The 17,438-nt window shown below is 43.8% G+C and overlaps 1 protein-coding gene across 1 annotated transcript in view; it reads right to left on the bottom strand.

Moving 5' to 3' along the window:
• Window positions 1-1,998: 1,998 nt before the first annotated feature.
• Window positions 1,999-17,438, bottom strand: part of LOC121288987 (vitellogenin-like) — a 114,724-nt gene continuing 99,284 nt past the window's right edge. The window contains exons 32-35 of the mRNA XM_041207848.1: window positions 11,610-11,704; window positions 11,371-11,521; window positions 9,425-9,586; window positions 1,999-2,108 (exon numbers count right to left, since the gene is read on the bottom strand). Of these exons, the coding sequence (XP_041063782.1) occupies window positions 1,999-2,108; window positions 9,425-9,586; window positions 11,371-11,521; window positions 11,610-11,704 (518 nt within the window). The remainder of the gene's footprint in view (window positions 2,109-9,424; window positions 9,587-11,370; window positions 11,522-11,609; window positions 11,705-17,438) is intronic.

Below are 17,438 nucleotides of genomic sequence, written 5' to 3'. Positions count from 1 at the left end.
CAATTAATGAATAAATCTGGGATAAAAACCCAGTTAGTTCACTAATGTCCTCTGGAGAAGGAAATCTGTCCTCACCTGGTCTGACCTGCATGTGACTCCAGATCCACAGCAATGTGGTTGACTTTTGACTTCTCTGAAGTGGCCTAGCATGCCACTCAGTCGTATTGCACTCCTCTAGTTCTGGCCTCTTGAGCATCCCAATTTTAGTTGCTCCACCATTGGCCATGTGTTCAGCTACTTGAGCCCAATTTCTCTGGAATTTCCTCCATAAACCTCTATGTCTCTGACTCTTGTTTTCTCTGTTTCTGCCTCTCATCCTTGAAGGGCCTCCATAAAAACCCTTTTCACCTGTCCTAATATCTCCTTTTCTGGCTCGGTGTCATAATGGCCCCTGTGAAGCACCTTGGGATGTTTTACAATGTTAAAGATGCTATATAAATGCAAATTATTTTCAATGGGGACAATTGTTAGGGCCGATGCAGTTGGTAAAGCAGAGTTTAAAAAGTCTCAGAGGGAAACTTTAAACAACTGTCATAACCTATAATTTTAAGTGTTAAATTTGAGATGCGACTCTAAATTCAAGAATCAGACCATCAGTTTTCGAGGTTTTACGTTAGTGTTTCCTTTAACTTAATTTACACAGGTCAAAATATATATACACATGGCTACAAATTACTACTATCATTACTTTTAACACATTCCCAAACTAATTTCCATTAAAGCAACAGCAATCCCTAGACTTAACTAAACACGAGGCAAAGCATTTTCACCTTGGAATTCAAAATGAGGTTCTTTTCACTGTGAAGCCAATTGGAGGCTTGCAGCTGCCTTTTGATCTTATATTACCTCTGCTCTGCCCACCTGAAAACTACTGAAGTTATACCGACCACCACTGATTGAATTCAAATTCTCATTGTCTCACCAGTCTCTTTGAACTTTACCTTTTTAACAATGAAACCCCATTCATTGTACCAACATTAGTAATATAAACATATTGTTTGGCAGCTGCTAGAAAGACATCAAGTTTTCACCTCTCTTCTTGAATGCTCTATTCAAAAAATGCAAATGCATGCTGTCTCTCTTACACATCAAAGCTAGTATATATCAAAGCACCCAGACTAGCTGGCTTTAATCCAATTAAGACACACCCACAGACTAAACCTCCATTTTAAAAGAAAAATATTTTCCAAAGTATATACATTAATAACTTCATGACAACAATTAGTAGAAAAATAGATTGAAAGAACTAGGAATGGCCACGGAACAATATTCCTGATTAAAGAGTAATCAGTCAGTGTTCATATAAAACCAGTTACTTACATCACCAAAGCATAAAGGAAAGACTTGCATTTTTATAGCGCCTTTCACAACCACAGTACCTCTCAAAGCACTTTACAGCCAATGAAGTACTTTTGAAATGTAGTCACTGTTGTTGGAAATATGGCAGCCAATTTGTGCACAGCCAGCTCCCACAAACAGTAATGTGGAAATTACCAGATAATCTGCTTTACTTTTGTGATGTTTGAGATTTAAATATTGACCCAGATGCCAGGGATATCTCCCCTGCTCCACTTTAACATAGTGCCGTGGCATCTTTTATGGCCACCTGATAGGGCGGATGGGACCTTAGTTTAACATCTCATCCATAAAACAGCACCTCTGTTGTGCAGCACTCCTCGGCACTGCACTGCGGTGTCCGCCTAGATTTTTGTGCTCAAGTCCTGGGTCGGGACGTGAATAAATAATAAAGCAGATAAGTAAATAATTGACGCATATTTGTTAATTCAACTTCGCAAGAGTTAAAAGATTTTATTGGAATAGATTAAAACATCCAGAATAACCAGCTGTGCAGTTCCTGTCAAATATCAAATTTGTAGCTCATGTTTTTTAAAAGAATTAGTATAACATGGAGATTTACGTTTGTAATTGTTACAGTCGAGGAATTAATAACATTGATGAATGGTGAACACTGTTGTTCCACTGTCATGTGGAAAGGGTTCATACATCAGTACAGTGACATGAACAGTCAGCGTGCAAATCCACAGGGTGACTCATATCCACAGACTTCTTTCGGAAACTGAATATGAAAGCTGCATCCACAGGACGATCTGTTAATACATTAAAACATGCATGAGAAGAACTAGTTTAAAGGAAATACTTCCATGTGCGTATGTAATCCATAATATATTAAAAATGTGCAGTTTTTGACTTCTCATGTTTGCTGTGATATATATATATACATATATATTTATATATATATATACCCATTGTGTCTCTGTATTGACTCTTTCAAGAGCTGTCCAATCAGTCTGCTCCCCCCAGCTTTTTTAAAATTCTTTCACAGGGTGTGGGCATCACTGGTAAGGCCAGCATTTGTTGCCCCCTTGAACTGAGTGTTTTGCTAGGCCAGATCAGAGTCAGCCACATTGCTGTGGGTCTGGACAGCAGCAATTTTAGTAATTGTATTCAGAGTGGCCAGCTTTCAATTATTAAAAATTAATTTGAATTTAAATTCCACCAGCTTGATATGGCAGGAATTTGAACCCAGGTCCCCCGAGTCTGTGCCTCTGGATTGCTAGTGATGTTACCACTACACCACCACCTCCCACCCTTTCTTTGTCACTAGTTCTGCACATTTGTCCTTCCATCACACTTTTTGGATCAACTTGTTATTATAAAACCCTAGCACCATTTTTAGAATGAGTTTTTCTCATGCAAACCTGTCACTCTGATTGTTGAACCATAGCGGAAACGTTGCACCTTGATAGGATTAAAGTCATACGGAGGTGTAAAACCGGAGGTTGATCCAATCCCAGTTAGGAGGCTTAGGATAAAATTTCTCCCATGGATGTCCCACTCTAACAGTCCAACCTCTCCTTAAGGTTAAAAGCAAAATACTGCGGATGCTGGAAATCTAGAGCAAAAACAAAAATACCCGGAGAGGGATACAGTGGATGTTTCGAGTCCGTATGACCTTTCATCAGAACTAAGACATATAGACATATATTCTATATGTCTTAGTTCTGATGAAGGGTCATACAGACACGAAACATCAACTGTATCCCTTTCCACAGATGCTGTCAGACCTGCTGAGTTTTTCCTGGTATTTTTGTTTTTGCTCTCCTTAACGTTGTCTTATTTTAAAACATGCATGGTATTGGTGTTAGTCCAGAGCCGGAGGAAAAGCTAAGAACCAGAGGCAACTCTTCAGATAATTATTTAAAGAGAGAGAAAATTTGAAGGGCTATGGGCTGAATTGCTCTTACTGAGAACAAGACATGATGGGCAGAATGGCCTTCTTTTGTGCTGTAACCATTCAATGATCCCATTCCAGTTATGTGATTAATCAGGCAGGAATTGTCTGCGTGAATCTCAGACTTTAAAAGTTTGTATCTTTGGTTTTGCTGATCTAGTGCTTCTGAAGCAGGGCTGATGAGATTTTTAACCTTTGCTCTTTCTCTTCTCTCTCCCTCTCTAGCCGTCCTTTCCTACTCCCACCCTCTCTTTCCCATTCTAACCAGACTTACCGCACTAGTGTCATTGGCTAAAGCAATGTGGCCATTGCCCTCTGAGCTTCCAGATTCACTGTATAATCCATTGGGACCAATTCTTTCCAGCCTACCCATCTATGGCCCCTCCCACCCCACCCTAGTCCTTGGCCTTTTAACTCCTCTGTCCTATTATACCCAACCTTCCTTTTCCTCCCCACTCTCCTTAGCTGCCTCTCTATAATTCTCCCTGGTCCAACTATCCCCATCCCACCCCATGCAATCTACAGACTGCACTGAACATGACCCTCTGTGAACGTCATCAATGGAGATCATGGAGTAATATATTTAAATTGCAGAATGGCTCACAGATTCATTTTTAAAATGCACTTAAATTCCAAATGTCAGGCTTTGTCCAGGGAAGAAGAAATGCAAGGTTGTCGACGTTTATCTGCAGGTAACACTGCAACTCTCCAGTGCAAATGTGTTGCTGTTACGTTACGTATAAAAGCAGCAACTAATGTGTATCATCAACCATTGCAAGTCAAGTTTTGAGAATCGATTTGCGCTTGCACACACATTGCCATAGATGGTTGTGCAGCAGCCACAGCCTTCAACAAACTTCCATCAGTGAACTGGGGTCATCAGTATAGACCAGGTAAACCTAATTAGCACTTGCGCTGAGGAGGATGACTTCCTGGAATGTATACGAGATGGTTTTCTAGAACATTATGTTGAGGAACCAACTAGAGAATGGGCTATTTTAGATTTAGTGTTGTGCTGTGAGGAAGAGCTAATTAATGATCTGGCAGTAAAGGAGCCTTAAGAATGAGTGACCATAATATGATGGAATTTTATTTTAAATTGGGAAGGGATGTAGTTCAATCCAAAACTAGGGTCTTAAATCTAAACGGAAACTACGAAGACATGAGGAACAAATTGGCTGTGGTGGATTGGGAAACTACATTATAAGATCTGATGGTAGACAGATAATGACTAGCATTTAAAGAATTAATACATGGGTAACAACAAATTTACATTCCTTTGAGGCACAAAAGCCCAGCAGGAAAGGTGATCCAACCATGGCTACTAAAGATAAGTTAAAGATTGCATTAGGTCAAAGGAAGAGACCTATAAAATTGCCAAAAAAAAGTAGTAAACCTGAGGATTGGGACCATTATAATTCAGCAAAGGAAGACCAAGAAACTGATAAAGGAAAAATAGAATATGAAAGTAAATGAGCGAAAAACAAAAAAAACGGCCTGTAAAAGCTTCTACAGGTGGATAAAAAGGATAAGATTAACAAAGACAAAGGTGGCCCCACTACAGGCACAGACAGGAGAATTTATAATGGAGAATAAGGAAATAGCAAAGAAAATAAACAACTACTTGGTGTCTGTCTTCATGCTGAAAGATAAAAAAAACCTCCCAGGAACCCGAGAGAACCAAATGGGACTGGTGAGAATGAGGAGCTGAAAGAAATTAGTATTAGTAGAAATGTAGTACTGGAGAAATGAATGGGACTGAAAGTTGATAAATCCCTGGACCTGATGATCTATATCCCAGAGTGTTGAAAGAGGTGGCTGTAGAGATAGTGGGTGCATTGGTAGTCATCTTCCAAAATTCTAAAGATTCTGTAAGGTTTCTTGCAGATTGGAACCCCACTATTTAAGAAAGGAGGGAGAGAGAAAATGTGGAACTACAGACCTGTTAGCCTGATGTCAGTTGTAGGGAAAATGCTAGAATCTATTATTAAAGGATGTGATAACTGGTCACTTAGAAAATAGTGGTGGGGTTGGGCAGGGTCAACATGGATTTATGAAAGAGAAATCAGGTTTGACAAACCTGTTAGAGTTTTTTGAGGATGTAACTAGCAGAGTAGATGAGGGGGAAATGGTGAATGTGGTAATTACATTTTTCTGAAGGCTTTCAATAAGGTCCCACACAGGAGGTTACTTAACAAAAATAGAGCACATGGGATTGGGGGCAATATATCGGTATGGACTGAGAATTGGTCAACAAGCAGAAAACAGTAGAATTAAACAGGTCATTCTCTGGTTGGCAGGCTCTGACGCATGGGGTACTGCAAGGATCAGTCTTTGGGCCTCAGCTATTCATAATCTATATATCAATAATTTGGATGTGGGCAACAAATGTAATATTTTCAAATTTGCTGATGACACAAAAAAAAAGTGGGAATGTGAGTTGTGAGGAGGATGCAAAGAGGTTTCAAGGGGATTTAGACAGGCCAAGTGAGTGGGCAAGAACATGGCAGATGGAATGTAATGTGAAAAAATATGAAGCTATCCACTTCAGTAGGAAAAACAAAAATGCAGAATATTTCTTAAATGTTGAGAGACTGGGAAGTGTTGATGTCAAAAGGGACCTGGGTTTCCTTGTTGATGAGTCACTGAAAGCTAACATGCAGGTACAGCAAGCTATTAGAAGGCAAATGGTATGTTGGCCTTGGTGATTTGAGAACAGGAGTAAAGATGTCTTGTTGAAATTGTGTAGTCTTGGCGAGACCACACCTGGAGCATTATGTACAGTTCTGGTCTCCTTATCTGAGGAAGGATACACTTGCCATAGAGAGATTGCAACAGAGGATCACCAGACTGATTCCTGGGATGGTGGGATTGTCCTATGAGGAGAGATTGAGGAGACTGGGCCTGTTTCCTCTGGAGTTTAGAAGAATGAGAGGTGATCTCGTTGAAATGTACAAAGTTCTTAAGGGCTCAACAGGGTAGATGCAGGAAGGATGTTTCCCTTGACTTGGAGGGATCTAGAACCGGGGACACCATATCAGAATACGGGACAGGTCATTTAGGACTGAGAAGAGGGGGAATTTCTTCACTCAAAGGGTGGTAAATCCTCGGAATTCTCTACCCAAGAGGGCTGTGGAGGATTAGTTATTGAGCATACTCAAGATAGAGATTGATGGATTTCTAGACATTAAAGATATCCAGGGATATGGGGATAGTGAGGGGAAAATGGCATTGAGGGTAGAAGGTCAGCTATGATCTAGTTGAATGGCAGAGCAGGCTAGAGGGGCCCAGACACCGGCAGGCATTGCCATGAGTGGGATGGGATGGGAAAATTTGGAGAGCCGTTGACTTTTAACAGCTCCCCAAGTTTTCCTTTCCCGCTGTGACTGTGGTGTCGAAGCTGGAAAATCCCACTCGTTGTGTTGTCTGCCTCAGAGTATCTATTGTCAGCCAATGAGTTAGAAGAGGGGCAGAACTTACATCAGGACACAGGAGTCCAATTACACAAAACATTCTCCAGGAAAATGCAGTGAGTGGAAGATAGTTACATACAGATTATGAGCATAAAGTCAATCCTAGTCATTGAATTTAGACAAGATTGATGCGGGAATTACCCAATGATCTTTAAAACTATTAATAAAAGTGTTCAAAGGGAATTAAAATCAGAAACAAATACTTTTCCTGCCAGTGATTATTCTCCAAGACCCTGCTGGGAATTCTTATTGTTCTTAACTTTCTTTGCAAAGTTTTGCTGATTAATTATAAAAAATATTACCGATGGGAAAAGGTTGTTTGACTGGCACTCAAAAATTGTTCACTTTCTGACTGGTATGGAAGGATGGACATTTTGGGTGACCAACTGTGGGGTGTGGAGGTGAAATGATTGGAGGCAGATGGGCCATGTGAATATGTCCAACATTTCACTATTCTGAGGTGGCAGGCAGGTCTCAAGAGAAAGTACATGGTTTCTGTCAATCTAACCCCTCCCAGATTAAAAAGAGATCTTCAAGCTGAGGAGCAGAGAATCTTGAGGTAGCTTCCTCATCTTAGTTCCCCTGATCTTATTGCCATTGTCCTTTCTTATGCCTTCTCCTCCCATTCTCACTTCCTCTTTTCCCAAATACACTCCCTTCTCCTTTCCGCTACCTCCACTTCTACCTTTACCCCTCCTCTTCTCGTCTATCCTATCCATTCTTCCCTTACCGATAACCTTCCTCTGTCTTGGTCCAATTAATCTTTGCCCTCTGATCTTGTTTGACTTGCAGAGTAAACACTTGGAACTGGATTTTACCATCCTGACGTGGGGCAAACCTGTGTCGGGCGGGCAGAGATAAAGGTGAGCGGTTCCCTCATGTGGAAGACCTGTCACCATTCCAATCGCTGTCAATTTTTAGGGGCATATGAAACGGGGAGGTTCGTAAGCCTGCATGCAGTACTCCCAATCTTCCACTTCCATTGCAGGAATAGACATTTTGGACCCCTTGCAATTTTGATGGAGTTGGGGCCAGCTGCTAAAGGCAGCATAGTTCACAACAGATCAAAAGTGTCATAAACCATGGACCTGGGAACCTTTCTACAGGTAAGTTCAAAAGGTGTTAACTTCACATGTCATAATGAAATGCTGCAAGAGAAGTTAAATGTCTTTTTAATGGAGTGATTGATGATAGAGCCTTGCTCTTACAAGTTAAGTGCCTATTATATTTATCAACATCGTGAACATAGGAGATAATTCTGATGCATTGGAGAACATTAAAGAGTTTTATTTGGATTTGACAATGTCAATTGTACCCTGTGATTTAATCTTTTCATTGAGTGACAGTTCAGAAGTGTGTTCCCCTGCTTTGAAGCTTGAACAGATGGCTGAGCTCTTTCAATTACTTCGAAGGCTTTAATCTATTAAGCTCAGGAGTTTTTGGTAACACAGTTGTGAAGTGGAATCCTATTTTGAATGCTTGGCTGAGCTTGAAACTCCACTAATGGATTAAATTCATCAGGGGCTGTTGATGAATTCAGTCAACAGAATCTCATTATGCATGCTCCAAATGCCACTAATGGATTCAGCTTGGCACAGTTGTCAAAGGGACCATGACTTTGTTTATACTTACAGTTTTATGAGCATGTAATAATGTTTTTGAAGTGGTTTTTGAATGACTATTTATCTGAACAGTTTTATAAGCATCTCAAAGACTTCTCAATGTTTTTATCGAGGGTTGTTTGTTATAGGTTCCGGAATTCTGTACATAGGGGATACTGGGTGAGTGAGCATGCAGGGTGGGTGAGCAAATATGGGTGTGAGGGGTTATGGGGGGTGACTGCGTGGGATTGGGGGTGAGGGGGTATGAAGGGATATGGAGAGGCCAATGGAGGTAGAAGGCATAGGTGGGAATGGGGGATGAGTATAGGGAATGTACATTGGCAAGGCAAACCCAAGCAGTACAATAACATGTTAAAATTGCATGGGGTGAGGGGTGTCGAGGACTGAGGGTTAGCGGGCCTCACACTCATCTATAGAACTGGGCCGATGAAACAACAAATGGAGATGGGCCTTTTAAGCAACCAACCTCAGCATTCATTCACCTCCATTTCTGTCTCTGCTTTGGGAGCGAGCAACTTGACTTCAAGCTGACCATGATTCTGCAGGGTGAAAATATGGTGGGTGGGCAAGGCCACTGAAGAGGCAGATGGCAATGTGGGGAAAGGAGCTGATTCCTGACTCCCACCTCAAAGGGGGAAACCCTCGGTCTCGAACCCCCATATCTAATGTCATGGAAGAGGGAATAACTATATATTTTTATATAATTTCACTATATATAAAGTTCAATTTCACATATTGTTCAGAAATGATGCCATATTCTTCATTGTCACTGATTTGAAAAAATTATGTCCGTGTAGACTGCAGTAAGTATAAGTGATATACAGTATAGGGAATGTGCATTGGAAGGCAAACCCAATCAGTACAATAACTAACATGTTAAAACCGCACAGGATCGAAGGAATGTGTTAATCTGTGCACTTTGTCAGATCCTAATCATTGTTGAAACAAGAGAATTTCATCGATATAATAATAAATAGAATTCCCTAACTATTTAATGTCTCTTTTCCTTGTCACAAATTTGATTTTACTGTTTTTTTTTCTTGATTAAAGAACATACTTTAGTACTAGAGACTTACTGGCTGGTACACATTGGAAATTGACAATGCGAGAGAGTGTTTCAATCGGCGAACATCCTTCCAGGCAACGTTGTACTGGTTCAGCTGAGTAACATTTGAATTCCTGCCCTTCAAACTGGGCAGTTTTTCCTAGTTCCACAAAATTTCGTCTAACTTTGCAATCTGAAATTCAACAAAGTATGGTGTTGTTGTAGAGAAAAAATGCAGATAATATGGCTGAGAGACAAAATGTAACAACTTGTATTTATGAATTCCCTTTATGCTAAACATTAAAATAAATAATTTGACACCGAGCTACTTAAGGAGATATTAGGGCAGATGACTAAAAGCTTGCTCAAAGTACTGTGTCCCAGCCAGATATATTTCTATGTCAACCTGGCTACTTTATAAAATTATTATTTTTTATTTGAAAACTGGACAATGCTTTACCCTGACTAGTCGTGACTCCTACCAGAGGAATCTCTGACCTTCAGAAACCAGCAGGGATCTTGTTATCTATTAAAGAGGTGCAAATGCCCCTGTTACTGCGACAATCAAACTCCAAAGAAATACAACAATTCCCTTTGCATTTCTAAGGCAGGGCTCCGGCCAATGGAGACAGTCTGTCTGCAAACGACCAAAAGGGACCTTGACTCCTCTATTAAACAGTTCACGATTCCAGACCTGGGAAAATACATCCTTTGTCCAACACCCAGGAGAATCACGGAATTACACAGTGCAGAAGAGGCCCTTCGGCCCATCGAGTCTGCACCAACACTTGAGAAACACCTGACCTACCTACCTAATCCCATTTACCAGCACTTGGCCCATAGCCTTGAATGTTATGACGTGCCAAGTGCCCATCCTGGTACTTTTTAAAAGATGTGAGGCAACCCGCCTCCACCACCCTCCCAGGCAGTGCATTCCAGACTGTCACCACCCTCTGGGTAAAAAAGTTTTTCTTCACCTCCCCCGCCACCCCCCAAACCTCCTGCCCCTCACCTTGAACTTATGCCCTCTTGTGACTGACCCTTCAACTAAGGGGAACAGCTGTTCCCTATCCACCCTGTCCATGTCCCTAACAAATAAGAAGTGGGAGGTATGTCGCATGATCTCCCCCAAGCTGCTAGAACCTGTAATATTGCCTCGGTTCAGTTCCACACGGCAGTGTATCATTTTAACATCTAAGAGATAGCAGCAGAAAGAGCTCTTTCCAGGTGAAATGCCTGGCCCTCATCTACACTGTGAACTACTGGAACTCTGGAACTTCTGCATCTGTGCCTTCAAGACAAAATTCATCTCTATGTGCTTTCTCCCATTGTACAAATCCTCGCTTCTAGAAAGTCGGATTACCCTGCAGCAGTTACAGCGTGCTAACCTCTGAAGGAATACATCATTGGACTTTTGATTCTGGGATCTGGACTCAGGTGAAACCATAACTCTTATTCTTACCGTGATCTTACCTTGTACCTCTTTCTTTGCCTTATCTCTTTTTTATTGTATGAATGCAAAAAGCTATGGATGTTGCAAAATCCCTTCCCGTTGTGGTGTGTACATAAAATAAACCAACCCTCTTATTTTACCTTATCTCGTGTTTACTGTGGTGTTATTAGTAGAGGATTGGATCACTCCAAACTGAGGGGTTGGGGAAAACACACCGCCAATTATAAAGGAGGAAGTCAAAAATCAAAAAGCACCTTTCTGTTTCCAGACGGGTAGTGAGAGGAGAAATCAGGGCTGTTTAAACTAATCCTCCTCCTGTCCGTAACAGGTAGTTTTTGAGGAGTGCCTTAAGAGAGGAAAGTGAAGTAAAGAGATTTAGGGAGAGAATTCCAGAACTTGGGGACCAGGCAGCTGAAGGTATAGCTGCCAATGTGGAGCAATTAATTAGTGGAATGCAGAGATCTTAGAGGGTTGTAGGGCCAGAAGAAATTAGGATGATTTAAAATGAGTTGTAATTCTCTTACCATCTGTGCAGGATTGTCCTGGATATGTCCATGATTCAAAAAGACCCTCAACATCTCTGGCTTCCTCTTGATTTGGCATCATCATTTTTTGCTCGCCATTATTAATTCCACAAATACCACACGTCTTACTCATCATCTGATCAAGTACAACCTACGCACAGGCAAAAAACATCCATATATCAACTACAGTTCACTAAAGTTATAGTTGAAGGTGTAATTTGTTAATAATCATGAGTTACCTGCACTTTGTATCCATCAAAGTACAATTGGTCAATACTGATTGAGGGTGCTTCTAAACTAATTCCAGTCCCATTCTGACGAATAGTTACAAGATCTAGAAGAGGATAGACATCCATTTGTTCAACCAGACAATTTGATCTTCTGACAATTTATATAGACTACTTGTTGCTACTAAATGAACGTAGTAAAAAGACCTTTCAAATCCCCTTGCTGGAAGCTGGTTGTAAATTGGACACTAAACTGGATGCTGAGTAACATGTGGAGGGAAACGCTCATGGACTGAAGTTGCGTCAATGGATGGTGGCAGCCTATTCAGACTAACGTTATTTCCACATCAATAACTCCATCATTTGGAAAACAGGATTTCTTCATTTGGGATTGAGTTGAAGGAAGTTCAGTCAATGGAAGAATTTGGTTAGAAATGGGGAAACTTTGCTGGAGATGTTTAGTTGCAACAGCTATTCAAACATGTGTTACAAAATTCCACAATCTGATCGCCTAATTGAGGTATCTAATATATATAAGGGATTTGACAGGATTGATAGAGAAAAACTATTTCCCCTGCTGCTGGAGCCTAGAACAAGAGAATATAAGTTTAAATGGGAGCTAGTTATATAAGGGGGGCTGTCAGGAAGCACTTGCTCAAATTAAGGATCGTGGGAAACTGGAACACTCTCCCCCAAAATGTTGTCAAAACTGAAATTTTCAAAACTGAGATTGATAGATTTTTTTGTAGGGTAAAGATATTAAAGGTTATGGAGCTAAGGTGGAAATTGGAGTTGCGATGTATATCAACCATGATCTAATTGAATGGTGGACCAGGCTTCAGGAGTTGAATAGACCCATGTTTCAATGTTCACATGTCCTTATCTTTATTCAACTTTAAATGTGCATTTTGCACAGACTTGCATATTGTGTTGCTCGTTGAGCTCTTTACTAGGCAGGTATTTTCATTGCACAATGCCTTGAGCTAAGAAAAAAAACATGATCAACTAAATCTTTCAGCTGCTGAGAGTTGACTATTCCCATTTGCAGCCACCAATATGAGACATTTTCATGAATTCTGGAAATGGAACATCTAAAGTGAATGTTCAAGAGAATTACAAATGTTAAACCTATTTATTGAAAAAAAATGTAAAACTATTGACCAATTTTTTTGGAAAAATATAATTTATTCATAAAATATCTGGAAGAACATCCCAAAACATTTCAAAATCACTATCACAAAAGTACAGTCAGATTCAACTTTTACACATGGATCACAAGGTGCATCAATACAATCAATGAATATTACAATCATTTCGATATGGTCAATGTAGACAATCAGACAATGGGATTCGAGTTATCAACATACATCATGTTGCACATTGAGGTACTTCAATTCAATTATAATACAACTATTATTCAATGCAGACATTCATTGTGAGCTGTACAGCCCGAGGGGCTCTCAACAATTCCTGGTCCCTCGGTGCACTGTGGCAGAAAGGTCTTAGACAGCGACCTTTCCCCATTGTGCCTTTGCGGCGGCTGCCCCAAGCTTTAGTGGGTCCCTTAGCACGTAGTCCTGGACTTTGGAATGTGCCAGTCTGCAACACTCGGTCGGGGACAACTCTTTGCGCTGGAAAGACCAACAAGTTTCGGGCAGACCAAAGAGCGTCTTTCACCGAGCTGATGATCCTCCGGCTGCAGTTGATGTTTGTCTCGGTGTGTGTCCCTGGGGACAGCCCGTAGAGCACAGAGTCCTGTGTCACAGAACTGCTCGGGATGAACCTCGACAGAAATCACTGCATCTCTCTCCAGACCTTCTTTGCAAAGGCACAATCCACAAGGAGGTGAACAACGGTCTTGTCCCCACCACAGCCACCTCGAGGGCAACATGCAGAGGGGGTGAGACTCCTGGCGTGTTGGAAGGATCTGACGGGGAGGGCCTTTCTCACCACCAGCCAAGTTACGTCTTGGTGCTTGTTGGAAAGTTCTGGCGATGAGGCATTCTGCCAAATGACTTTGACAGTCTGCTTCGGGAACCATCCCACAGGATCCACCATCCACTTTTCCCGCAGGGCCTCTAGGGTGTTACATGCCTGATGGACTTGTGGTCAAAGGTGTTTCTCTGCATAAATTTTTCCACTAAGGACAGGTGGTACGGCACGGTCCAACTACTTGGAATGTTCTGCGGCAGCGTGGCCAGACCCATCCTTCGCTACACCGGGGACAGGTAGAACCTCAGCACGTAGTGACACTTGCTGTTTGCATACTGAGCGTCTACTCACAGCTTGATGCAGCCGCACACAAAGGTGGCCATCAGTATGAGGGCGATGTTGGGCACGTTTTGTCCGCCTTTATCTAGAGGCTTGTACATCGCATCCCTGCGGACACAATCCATTTTCCACCTCCAGATAAAGCGAAAGATGGCTCGGGTGATCGCCATCACGCAGGAGTGAGGAATGGGCTGGACCTGTGGACCTGCGCCACATACAGCAACAGCGAGAGTGCCTCTCACCTGATGACCAGGTTCTTACCCGCAATGGAGAGGGAGCGTTGCTCCCACATGCCCAGTTTTCTTTTCACCATAGACACTTGCTCCTTCCAGTTTCTAACGCGTGCCCTGGTCCCTCCGAACCGTATCCCCAGCACCTTCAGGCTGTCAGCCCTGACAGTGAAGGGAACAAAGGATCGGTCAGCCCAGTTCCCAAAGAACATGGCCTTGCTCTTCCCACGATTTACCTTGGCTCCTGAGGCCAGTTCGAACTGGTTACAGATGTAGATCAGTCTGTGCACCGACAGGGGATCCGAGCAGAAGACGGCGACATCGTCCATGTAAAAGGAGGCTTTGACCTGAGTGCCTCCACTACCTGGGATCGTCACTCCTCTTATGCCCAGATCCTGCCTGATGGACTCAGCAAAGTGTCCTATGCAACACACAAACAGGACAGAGGAGAGAGGGCAGCCCTGCCTGACTCCAGATTTAATAGGAAAGCTATCTGATTCCCACCCATTGATTGAGACTGCGCTACTGATGCTAGTGTAGAGCAGTTGGATCCAATTGTGAATTCCCTCCCCAAACCACATTTGGAGAGCAGATCCACCATGTAGGTGTGCGATATTTTGTCAAAGGCCTTCTCCTGATCCAGGCTGATGAGGCAGGTGTCCACACCCCTGTCCTGTACATAGGCAATCGTATCCCTGAGCAGCACGAGGCTGTCAGAGATCTTCCTGCCCGGCACAGTGCAGGTCTGGTCAGGGTGAATCACCAATTCCAGAGCGGATTTGACCCGATTGGCGATGACCTTGGACAGAATCTTGTAGTCCACATTCAACAGTGAAATAGGTCGCCAATTTCTAATTTCCTCCCTTTCCTCGTGCTTGTAGATGAGGGTGATAATGCCTTTCCTCATGGATTCTGACATACTGCCGGCCAGGAGCATACTCTCGTGCACTTCTTGCAGGTCTGGGCTGATCCAGTCCCACAGAGCCGAATACAACTCCGCTGGCAAGCCGTCGCTTCCGGGAGTTTTACTCTTCTCGAAGGACTCAAGGGCCTTAGTGAGTTTGTCAGGAGTTAGCAGTTTGTCCAGGCTCTCCCGTGTACTGTCGTCGGTGATAGAGGACAGGAAGGACTGGGAGGCCGTGCTGTCTGTGGGCTTCACGTCATACAATCCGGCATAAAAGGATTTGCTGATCCTCAAAATGTCGGACTGTGATGACTTTACTGAGCTGTCTTCTTCCTTCAGGCTGCTGATCACAGAGCTCTCTCTGTGTACCTTTTGGAAGAAGAAACGTGAGCACGTCTCATCCTGCTCCACGGAGCAGACTCTGGAACCGAAGATGATCTTGGAGGCCTCCGAGGCAAAGAACGAGGCTTGCTGGCTCTTCACCTCTTGGAGTTCCTCCTTGACATCGACCCCCATCGACTGCAGCTGGAGTAGATTCTGCATGTTTTTCTGGAGTCGGGACATTTCCCTCTGTTCCTTTCTAGCTTTCTGGGTGCCTTTGAGGATGAAAAACCTCTTGATGTTTCCCTTGATCGCTTCCCACCAGTGTGTCAGGGACTCAAAGTGGGGTTTCACGGTTCTCCAACCTTTGTAATCCCTCTTGAGCTCCTCAATGTTCTCTGGGGTCAGCAGTTGCAAATTTAGCTTCCATGCCCCCCTGCCCACCCTTTGGTCTTCCTGTAAGTGACAGAAGCAGTGGTCAGAGAAGAACACTGGCTTGACGTCGGTGGATCTGACTACGAACACACGGGACACAAACAGGAAGTCTATCCTGGAACAGACGAACCTGTCTGGCCGTGACCAGGTGTATCTATGCTGCGGTCCGTTTGCAGGGTTGCTGAAGATGTCGTGCAGCTTGGCATCCTTAACTGTTTCCATCAGGGATCTGGACGTAGCGTCCAATCTGCTGTCGGCCCTGCCGGATCGTCCAGCCGCATCGATGATGCAGTTGAAGTCACCGCCCAGAATGACTGGCCTGGAGGTCGCCAGCAGCAGTGGGAGCTGCTGAAAAACCTCCAGCCGCTCAGCCCCTTGTGACAGGGCGTAGACATTAATTAATCGGAGTGGAGCATTCTTGTACATTACGTCTGCTACGAGGAGGCACCCGCCCACCACCTCTTTAACCTGGGAGACGGTGAAGCTGCCTCCCCGAGGCAGAATCCCCAGGCCGGAGGAACGAGAGTCGTTTCCTCCCGACCAGATCGATGGCCCATGGGACCCACCATCGTGACCATTGCCTGTAGGAGCTGAGGTGCGGTATCGCACACTCCTGCAGAAACAACAGGTCAGCTTTGACATTGGCAAGGTAGTCCAAGGTCGCAACACATCGCGTAGTAGATTTAATGCTACACACATTTATGGATACAATCTTTACACCCATTTTAAAGCAGTTAGTCACTTACCAAACCTGTTGTCTTTAAGAGTTCCAGACCTTTGGTCTGCTCCTGCATACCCATAGTGTTCACAAACTGCCTCACTTTGGATGGGCTGAGGAAAGCGTCCTGAACCTCCCCATTGGAGATGTTCTGCTCGGGTGGCATCTGGGGGTCCGTGCAGAGAGCGGGGTTTGAAATGTCCTCTGTTGGAGAAGCTTCTCCAATCCTCTCCCCCTCTGGGGCGTTGCTGCTCCCGGCTTCCCAGAGTTGGGGTGCACTGAGCGCTTCACTGCTCCCAGATTCCTGGGGTTGTGGTACACTGGCCTCTTCGGGTTGTGGGCAAAGTTGGGGTGCGCTGGTCTCCTCATTGTCTCCAATGTTCTGGAGCTCAGGTGTCTCATCCTCCAATTCTCTAGAGATTTGCCGCTTCTTCTGTTGGTGCCACCCTGGCCCATCTTCGTCCGAAGAGCAGCTGCCCTGGTCATCCGTGTCGGATGGGAGACGCCTCTTGCCACTTGTCTGGGAAGTGGCTTGGTCCCTTCTTAGCCCCTTCTTCCCTTTGGCTCTCTTCACCAGCTGGCAATCCCCCTGCTGATTTTCCGCTGCTTCCTCCTCCATTGATTCGCTCTCCTGAGGAGTGGGAGGTTCAGGGGGCAGTGCTGTTGATTGGCTGTCTGCTGCCTCAATCTTTTCCTCCACCTTGTCTCTCTCTGTGTCCTCCTTTGTCCCGTTGTTCTCCCTGGGGGCCTTGGTGGTTGGAGGGTTGCAAGTGTCCTTGGTAGTATTGACACGAAGCATTTCATCTGCTTCCCTCTCGTTGGCTTTGGCTGCCTGTGCATAAGTGAGGCAGCGTTTGGGGCAGGTCCTGCAGAGGTGACCTGCCTCGTCACACAGGTTGCAGCAATTAATCTGTTTGCAGTCCTTTGTCTGGTGCCCTTCCTGTTTACAGTTCTTGCAGAGG

Source organism: Carcharodon carcharias, chromosome 16, assembly GCF_017639515.1.
Source record: "Carcharodon carcharias isolate sCarCar2 chromosome 16, sCarCar2.pri, whole genome shotgun sequence".
In the NCBI taxonomy this organism is placed as follows: domain Eukaryota; kingdom Metazoa; phylum Chordata; class Chondrichthyes; order Lamniformes; family Lamnidae; genus Carcharodon; species Carcharodon carcharias.
Note: the sequence above shows the minus strand (reverse complement) of the source record. Positions and strands in the feature narration are given on the sequence as shown.